The sequence below is a fragment of the Apium graveolens genome, chromosome 4 (genome assembly GCF_009905375.1).
Source record: "Apium graveolens cultivar Ventura chromosome 4, ASM990537v1, whole genome shotgun sequence".
NCBI classification, from domain to species: Eukaryota; Viridiplantae; Streptophyta; class Magnoliopsida; order Apiales; family Apiaceae; genus Apium; species Apium graveolens.
In genome coordinates this window covers 236,897,962-236,907,818 of record NC_133650.1, presented here as the reverse complement: position 1 = coordinate 236,907,818, position 9,857 = coordinate 236,897,962, and the positions used below count along the sequence as shown (strand labels likewise).

At 35.1% G+C, this 9,857-nt stretch overlaps 2 protein-coding genes across 4 annotated transcripts; both read left to right on the top strand.

Annotated features, from left to right (window-relative positions):
* Positions 1–494: 494 nt before the first annotated feature.
* Positions 495–3,961, top strand: LOC141720703 (uncharacterized). 2 transcript variants are annotated; one of them, XM_074523277.1, is made up of 2 exons: positions 495–675; positions 1,415–3,961. In XM_074523277.1, exon 2 carries the CDS (start codon positions 1,451–1,453, stop codon positions 3,746–3,748), a length of 2,298 nt encoding a protein of 765 aa, XP_074379378.1. In that variant the 5' UTR covers positions 495–675; positions 1,415–1,450; the 3' UTR covers positions 3,749–3,961. The 2 variants fall into 2 exon arrangements, with proteins under 2 accessions (XP_074379378.1, XP_074379379.1); XM_074523278.1 differs by having other exon boundaries at positions 661–751.
* A 598-nt stretch (positions 3,962–4,559) lies between these two features.
* LOC141720702 (uncharacterized) lies at positions 4,560–8,855 on the top strand. 2 transcript variants are annotated; one of them, XM_074523276.1, is made up of 2 exons: positions 4,560–4,692; positions 6,203–8,855. In XM_074523276.1, the coding sequence occupies exons 1-2, from the start codon at positions 4,596–4,598 to the stop codon at positions 8,659–8,661; spliced, it is 2,556 nt and encodes an 851-aa protein (XP_074379377.1). In that variant the 5' UTR covers positions 4,560–4,595; the 3' UTR covers positions 8,662–8,855. The 2 variants fall into 2 exon arrangements, with proteins under 2 accessions (XP_074379377.1, XP_074379376.1); XM_074523275.1 differs by lacking the exon at positions 4,560–4,692 and adding an exon at positions 4,712–5,461.
* The last annotated feature ends 1,002 nt before the right edge of the window (positions 8,856–9,857 follow it).

The window sequence follows — 9,857 nt, the reverse complement described above, 5'->3', positions numbered from 1 at the left end:
GGCACGGAGTTGGAGAAACTTGTCGAGTTTACATCTAATTGCATCGAGTTATAGGAAAATTGTATTTTTTCAAAAATAGGGTGCAACCGAAATAAACTAGATATGTAAGTAGTTTAATATATAAATTATGTAGAGCTATAACAATGAATTGAATATTAAAAAGTTTAAAATTTTATTATTCAGATGATTTTACATTTTATTTAACAAATAATATTATTCATCCTTATTCAGATTTTTCACTTATTCAAAATTTTAACCGTTCAGAAAATATTATTTAAATTTAACAAATGAGCCCTAAATTTTGGAGGTGATAGCGACTGGGAGTTTTTGATCAGTAGAAATTAAGAATTTAGGAAGAAGATCGTCCTTTTGCGATATTCAAAATCATGGATCAAAAAATATGTATCATTATATCATTTTATAGTAAAACACACAAATATTTGTGCATATAAATCGAAATTCTTTTGAGAAAACAATATATTCTTTGAAATGGGGTAAAACTGCTTAGGGTATATTCTGTTCCGCGAACATAGTCCTAGACAATATTTAACGGTACCATTAATTGATTGATTAAACCTTATTAACACACCATATAACCAGATCATATGACTGTAATTCAACAATTTTACAATTGATTGGGGAGAAATAAGATAACCCTTCATTAACCAACCGCAGGTATGTATGTATATACGCTCTCGCACATTCATTTTTAGTTTAATTGCAAGCTAGATCAACTACCAATTATTTATAGGTACGACCCTGTCTGTAATGTAATATTGTTTAATTATTTCTAGATCAATTACCTATTATACATACATATCTATATATATATAGATGTAAATATATAGTTCAATTTAGGTTGTTGGAGTTGGTGATATCATCTCATTAGGCTCTGCATAATTTGTTGATTTGAGGTTTGAATTAGGTTATTTATAAAACCCCTCACCTCTTTGAAATTATCGTAACTTAGGCTCGATATTGAATTGGAGTGTGTTTTAATGCATTTTGCGGTCATTTTAATGCAATTTTTGAGTTTTCAAGTGGATATGAAAATATTCGGGCAAAAGAAGTTTTCTAAGTCTTAATCACCCAAAATTGCATTTATGAACATTTCTTTTTGTAGGATTCTGTTATGATTTGAGAATGTGCTTGCCAGTGGCACTTAAGTTAAGTGAAGTTATACCTTGCTTCAATTTGGTTTGTTTTTATGATTAAATAACGATTGAAAGTCTAATAGTTGTACTTCCTATATTCTTATTGTATCATGCTGATCTTGTTGATCAAACAAGCACCGGAACTTCTCTTTGCTAGTATGCTATATTGAAAGTATTTTTGCTGTATTTACTCATTTCTAAGATGCAAGATTTATCTCATGATCAGATTATGAAAGTGCATTGCATCTTTTTTGATGCAGGCTTGACGAGGCAATTTGGAGCTGCAAGCAGACAAGATGGCTATCCTTAAAGAGAAAACGTTAGAGGTACAGAGTGAAGAATTACAAACAAATGGTAATAGTGACAGTGAAGAACCTGGAGAGGACTTAGAACAGGATTGCGAGGAGGAACCTGAAGAGGATCTAGAGGTGGAGTTTGAAGAGAGTCAAGAAGAACAAACAGAAGATGAATTGGAAGAAGGTTCTGATGTTGAGTCCAAGGATGATCCAGAAGAGGATCCTGAGGAGGAAACCGAAGAGGATTTTGAGACTGAGCTTGAAGAGAATCCAGAAGAACAAACAGATGAGGAGCTGGTAGAAGGGTCTGAAGTTGAGCTTGAGGATGATCAAGAAGAGGATTCAAGCGAAGATCAAGCTGAAATTTTGGCTACAGAACGTGCCATTCCGTCCAAATCATGCAATGAAATTGTTATTGCTGAACAACTAATTAAACATGAAGGTAAAGATCCCTCAGCTAAGTGCATGTTTAAACCAAATCTTGAAAGTGAGACCAAGTCAGCAAATCAGATTTCTTCATGGGGAAAAGAGAGGATAGTGGTTAACACAACAGTTAAGCCTTCTTTACCACAAAATTGTAGTCTTGAAAAAAATTGCGAGTATGACAAAGCTGTTAAACAGGCTGACACATCTCAACACAGTGTACCAAGAAGGCTCGAGACTGTTGTTTGTGATACAAGTTCCGGACAACAGACTAATTCAGGGAAACGAAGGCGTAGTAGATGGGACCAAGATCGCGACGATGACAAAAAAACAGTTTTAGAAGATATAGAAGAGAAAAAACGTAAATCAAGGTGGGATACTGATGATTCTAAGTTGAGATCGCAGGAGCCTCAACTAGAATTAGAGGTTCAGGCATTAAAATGTAGATTTTCAGAAATCAGCTGCATACTTTATTCACGGGCTGAAACTAATGTTGGGAAAAAATTCCGCAAGAAGTTAATGAAAGAACATAGAAAAGTCTTATCGTTGTTGGAGAAGAGGAATGCGATTTTTTGGAAAGAACTATATGTACCAGTTAAGGAGTATCCAACATATAACTTCTTTGGCCTTATAATTGGACCAAAAGGAAACACACAAAAGAGGATGGAGATGAAAACTGGTGCTAAGATTAGGCTGAGAAGTAAGGGTTCCCTCAAAACAGCAAATAAGTATGACGCTGACTTGCGTGTCTACATAGAGGCTAGTAGTCAGAAATCTCTTGATGCTGCTGTATGTATGGTTGAAAAACTGCTGATCCCAGTAGAAGAGGGAATGAATGATCACAAGCGAGCCCAACTACAGGAACTTAGTAATCTTAAAGCAGCAGGTATAATTAACGCATGCACTGTTTGCAAGGAGACAGGGCACAGTCATTTTGCCTGTCCTCAGAAGAGTTCTACGTTGAAAGCCGCTTGTGACACGTGTGGAAGCTTTAGTCATCCCACTTCTGGTTGTCCATTGACCCCTTTAAAACTAAAAAATTTATCTTCCAGAGAAATAAGTGCTGCAAAACTGTATGTTGGATCTCTTCCACAAACTGTAGATGATGGTTGTTTGCGGGAGCTTTTTTCTCCATTTGGAACTATAACTGAATCAAGTGTCATCATAGATCAGAAAACTGGTAAAAGTAGAGGTTATGGCTTTGTTGGATTTGATACTTCTATTGCTGCAAGCTTAGCCATATTGCACATGCGTGGATACCAAATGGATGGTCACAGTCTGGTAGTGCAAATAGCAGGCACTCCTGTTTATCATATAGGTAAGCCTGTAGCAGTGCCAGTAGGTACCAGCTGCCATGCTTTGCCTCACTATATGCTACCAACAGTACAAGTGTCAGTCTTTGGTGAAGGCTCGGGCTTTCCATCGTCACTGAACTTGGAATACAACCAATTCTCTCAAACTAAGGCTCCAGTGTCAAGTGGGTCCACAAGTGCATATACGTCAACTGGTTTTGTGTCGATGCCAACGGAGTCGAGGAATGCGGTTTCGTCTACCAGTTTTGTTTCACAGTTCACGGGGAATCCTGACTATCCTGGTTTGGTTTCAGCGTCAAATGAACCAAGGACTGGATTTCCATCAGTTAGTTTGGTGTCAAGTTTTACTGAATCGAGGAGTGTGTATCCATCAACAAGTTTAGTTTCTAAGTTTCCCGGTGATCCAGACTATCACAGAGTGGTTTCAAAATCAAGGAATACAATTTTGTCGGCTGGAAATGAATCGGGGTTGGAGTCAGGGATGTCATCAGCGAGTTTAGTTTCAATGTTCCTGGGTGATCCTGACTATCCTGGTTCAGGATTTCAGTCATACTTCATGTAAATATGTTGTAAAATCCCACCCCACCTTGCAACTCCTCCATACAAGTTTTTTGCAGGCAGTGGCGAACAAATATAGTTAAAGAAGACCCAGAGTGATTAATTGTAATAAAATTATTAAGATTCTAATAGTTGTTTTTTTGGACAAACTAGTCAGCTGAATGCGCTAAATGAAGTCCCAAGGAAGTGCAGATAAATGACAATAAATACTATTCGAAAAAATGACAAAAATATCTTTTTTTTTAAAACTTTGTGACAAGAATACCATTTTTTGGAATGTTTGGCCAAAAATACCTACCTAATACGCATTTTAAAATGGGGTATTACTAATACGCATTTTAGAAATGGGTAACTTGTATAAAAAAAATTAAAAAAAATAAATAAATTATGGATACGCATTCGTGAGATGCGTATCATGTCTTTACGTATCATGATTTTACTTTTTTTTTTTTTTTTAAATAATACTCATTTGTCAAATGCGTAATAGCCTTACCCATTTTTGAAATGTGTATTAGAAATGTATTTTTTACCATATCTTTCAAAAACGGGTATTCCTGTTACATTTTCTAAAAAAAAAGGTATTTTTGGTCATCACCCATACTATTCTAACGAACAGTAGTATTCCTGCTCATTTCTGCTTAAAGTGTTTAATGCTAAAAATTCATATATTGCATACGCTATATAAAATGTGTATAAAATTATAAAAATTCTTAAAAATCGACATAATTTTTTTTAAAAAAATACAAATTTAAATACTAAAAATTAAATTTCAGTTTTTTGCCCTAGTGTTAACAAGTCTATATTTTGGTGTTGGTAAAAATAAAAGAATTGTGTGTGTGAAGTGTGAGTGTATGTATGTGTGTGTGATGCCATGTAATGAAAACAGCAAACAGGATCAAAAATTAGAGACGAAGAATACCCAGGAATTCAATTTTATCAATCTATTGGGTAGGACCAAACTAAACTTTCTTCTTCTTCTTTTTCTGTTAAATTTATGATAATCTATATGTTAAGCTCATAATTTCACATCTTATTCACCCCTTGTGTTTTATATATATAGACATAGTCTCTCTCTGTCTCTCTCTCTCTCTCTCTGATTATGTATTATTAGGGTTTAGACCATCATGCTTGCTTAATTGCCTTATAATGTCTTGTTTTTGTGTGATTGGTATTGCCTCCATTCTAGCTAACTTCCTACTCCCTTGAGGTAGTAGGAGTCAAATCTCTTCTAAGAGTATAAAAATTTTTGATCCCATCTACTAATCCGCTTAGAATATTTGCGACCAAGTTTCTCAAATATTTAGGCACCTTTAAATATAGAGAAAGACTCAGTGTTTCGAACTTCTCTTAGTACTCCTCTTTAGTTCAGTTTGATTTAACACTTGAAACCCATGATAGTTCCTTTGCGAGGTTCATCTGTACTGAAAGCATTGGCTAATTACAGAAAACTTGTTAAGATCAAGAGCTCTTCCTCCAAATGAAGAGATGTACTACTGAGATATCCTTCTATACAAAACCAATGCTTATCATACCCGTTTTCAGAAAAGTAGCTTGACTCCATATTTATATAATACATTTGTGCTATTTCCCACTTTTTTTTAGCCCATTATGTTATTGTTGAGAACATACTTTTGGAGAGGTGGTTCAATAGGAGTTTGGGAAAGATCCAAGGATTGTGATAAACATTCAAAGTGTTGCTTTTACAACACCAGAACATGTAAATGACAGTTAAAAATGATTGGAAGACTTGTCAGTTTGTTTCTGGTCATCTTTTGAATGTTGAATAAGCTGTCATGATTTAGTCTGTCGATTCCATACTATGATTTGTTGTATGCTTCTTCATCTACAGTTATATTTTTTGGAATCTTTTTATCTTGTGTTGTCAATTTATCTCCAGTTCATGTCTCGGACTAAGTTGGTTAGATTTATTAGTGCTTCTTCTTTTCTTGCCTAATACTCTTTATTTGGATTCCTGTAATGATATTTGAGTTATCGTTTTTTATATTTTATTACTTCGAATCGTCTGTTACTATTATCAAATAACTATAGCAAGTCAGATTATGACAATAAAAAAAACTATAGCAAGTCTGATTGTGTTTTTTTTGTATCATGCCAATCTTGTTGCACAACAAGCATTGCAACTTTTTTTTGGTGTATTTTCCGGACACCCCAAACGGGACCACGCTAGACCGCCTCATCCTTTTAGCTATTTTGCTGAACTTGAAAGTGTATAGCTCGTCTGTGCGTATCTATGTACAGTACATATCAAGTCTTTTTCAAAATGCTTAAGGCTTTGGTACATTTAGAAAATATACTTCAGGTTGAGATGATGTTAGTTCACTTGGTGTTTTTGTGTGTAGGTCCTTCATTTTTTGAGAAGTTGTTAATTTTTGAGATTAAATGCATCAAGAAACTAGTGTACTATAATTACAGTATCCTTGTGTCTTTTATGATGCAGGGGTGATGAGGGCCACGAGGCAAATCTTCGCTGCAAGAAATAAAAAAGCGGGCATCCTTAAAGACAAAACTTTTGATATGCAGTGTAAAAAATTGGAGGAAGAACATCGCAAGCATACCTCTGTTGATGTTCCTCAATATTTTCAGAATAATAATGACAGTGACAGTGAGGAATCCGAAGATGAAGAGGGCACTGAAGAAGATCTTGAGGAAGAACCCGAAGCGGATCCCAAGGAGGAACCTGAAGTGGATATCGAAGAGGGACCTGAGGAGGATCCAGAGGAGGATCCTGAAACGGATACTGAGGACGCACCTGAAGAAGATCCCGAGGAGGAATCAGAAGAGTGTTTAGAGACAGAGCTTAAAGAGAGTACAAAAGAGCAAACACAGGGCAAACTGATAGAAGGCTCTAAAGTCGAGCTTGACGATGGTGAAGAAGAGGATTTAAGTGAAGAGCAGGACAAGAGATTGACTGTAGAATGTGTTGCTCCATTTAAATCATGCGGTGAAAAGTTTTCTGCTGAACAACCACCTGAACATGAAGACGACAATCTGTTTGTAGAGTGTGTGGTTGAGCCAACCAAAATAGTTTATCAGGATTCGTCAGATGACAAACAGAAAATAATGGTCGACACTGCAGAACCTTCTCTATCAAAAAATTATGGTCTGAAAAAGAATAGCAACAACAAAGATGTTCAGGATGCATTTAATAGCAAGTATAGTGGTACAGATCAACACAGTGTACCAGGAGGGCTTGAGGCTGTAATTGGTGATGGGAATTCCACAAAACAGGCTGATTCTGGCAAACGGAGGCGTAGTAGATGGGACTATGATCCTAGAGATGACCAAAAAACAGTTACAGAAGATAAACAATGTAAAAAACGTAAAACAAGGTGGGATGCTGATGATTCCAAGTCAAGATCTTTACTAGACTGGGAGGTCCTGGCATTAAGAAAAAGATTTTTAGAACTTAGCAGCATACGTGATCCATTTGTAGACAATAAACTTGAAATAGAAGTTCATCCGCCTGAGATGATGAGCTACAACAAACTAATCCAAGAACGTGAAAACATCTTTATCAAGTTGGCACAGAAGAATGCAATTTTTTGTAAAGAACTGTATGTACCAGTGAAGGAATATCCGACATATAACTTCATCGGTCTTATACTTGGACCAAAAGGAAAAACGCAGAAGTGGATGGAGGTGGAAACTGGGGCTAAGATTCGGTTGAGAGGAAAAGGTTCCTCTAGAACAGCACAGGAAAGTGATGCTTCTAAAGATAAAGACTTGCATGTCCGGATAGAAGCAGTGAGTCAGACATCTCTTGATGCTGCTGTAGGTATGGTTGAGAAACTGCTAATCCCTGTAGAGGAGGGAATGAATGACCTCAAGAGAGCCCAATTACAGGATCTTGGTAGTCTTAAAGCTGCAGCTATAAATAACTCATGCAGTGTGTGCAAGGAGACAGGGCACAGTCATTTTGTCTGTCCTCAGAAGAACTCTACACTTCAGGCTGCTTGTGATACGTGTGGAAGCTTTAGTCATCCCACTTCTGGTTGTCTAGTAATCCCTTCACATTTAAAAACGAAGCATTCCAAAGAATTAAGTGCTGTAAATCTGTATGTTGGATTTCTTCCCCAAACTGTTAATAATAGTCGTTTGAGGGAGCTTTTTTCTCCATTTGGAACAATCACTGAATCAGTAGTTACAATAGATAAGATAACTGGTTATAGTAAAGGCTATGGCTTTGTGAAATTTGATAATCCGTCTTCTGCGAGCTTAGCCATAATGCAGATGAATGGATACCAAATGGATGGTCACAGACTGGCAGTTAAATTAGCGGGAACTCCACCTGCCACAGGAACACCAACCACGAGCCTCCGTCCAGTTTATCCTATTCCTGGACCTGCAGCAGTAGCTACCAGCTGCCCCACTTTTCCTCACTATATGCTGCCAGAAGCGCAAGTGTCTGTCCTTAAAGGTGAAAGCTTAGCTTTTCCATCATCACTGAACATGGAATACGATAACCGATTTTCTCAAACTGGGGCCCCATTTATTCCTCAGAGAGTCTCAGAGTTAACTAGGTCGAGGACTGAATTTTCATCAGCTGGTTTTGTGTCAACGTTAACCGAGTCGGGAACTGCATTTATGTCTACTAGGTTGGTTCAAGGGCCAACTGAATCAATTACTGCATCTTCGTCAGCTGGTTTGAAACTGGGGTCTACTGAGTCTAGGAGTGTGTCATCGTCGACCAATGTTGTTTCAATGTTCCCTGGTAACCCTGACTATCCTGGTTTGTTTTTAGGGTCAAGTGAATCAAGGACTGCATTTTCATCAGCTGGTTTTCTACCTGGCTCAGCTGATGAGTCTAGGAATGTGTTTCCATCAACCAGTACAGATTCAATGTTCCCCGGTGATCCTGACTATCCCGGTTCCGGATTCAAGTCATACTTTTCCTGAAAACATTGTAAAACATTGTAAACTCAACTCAAATTGTTCATGCAAATCATATGCTGGCAGTAAGAGAATCTATACTCTTTATTAATAAGGGAAATAATGTATAATTTGGTGCTAAAAGTACAAAGTACCAAATTTTGGTACTTACCTGACTTAAATTGACTTCTATTCTCAATAAACTTTATTTTTAACACAAATCGACTTCTATTCTTTGTAAATTTTATTTTCTTTTTAGTTAGTATTTATCCAATTATCTATTTACTTTATAAAATAAAAATATTTTTTAAACGATTTGTAAATTATATTAAAAATTTATTAAGTTACGTTAACTTAAGTAAAATAACTTATATTTATTTTTAATTTTAGAAAAACTACAAACTACTATGTATCTATACTCTTTATTAATAATCGAAATCATGTATAATTTAGTGTTAAAAGTAGCAAAGTACCAAAATACCAAATTTTGGCACTTAGCTTACTTAAGTTGACTTCTATTTTCAATAAACTTTGTTTTTAACAAAAATCGACTTTTATTCTTTGTAAATTAGATTATATTAAGTAATATTAAATTAAGTTTAATAACATCTATTTACTTTTAATTAGTAAATTAATTTTAATCGATAATTAAGTAATATTAAATAAACTATATTGAAAAGGATAATTATAAGATAATTATCAAATTATAAGATAATTATCAAATTATATTAATTAATATTAAATTATCTAAAAAACAGATATTTGGTTCATAAGATAGAGATACAATTCGTTTCACAAAAATAAAACTAATATATTAGATTTCTATATCAAGTAGAACAATCCAAAACTAGAATTGTAGTGGGAAATTTCATAATTGATTCAATTCTTTTTAACCACATAGCTATTTTTTGTAAGTACCAATTTAATATTGATATTAATATATTAATTTTAATTCGTGTTTCGCATGGATTATGAATAATTTTCTACAAATATTAATTCGATATTTTTAGTCTCGGGCCCAACTATCTATACTAATAAGGAAACCATGTTTAGGTCCTAAATCTTGGTGCTCACTAGAAAATTATACAACTAATTTTAAAATTTTATGTAATAAAATCTCAACCGACAAAAATTAACTTCTACTCTCTGGAAATTTTATTTCCTTCAATTTTTATTTATTGCTGAGCATCCAAGTGTCGGTTTATTTTAAAATAATCGTATTA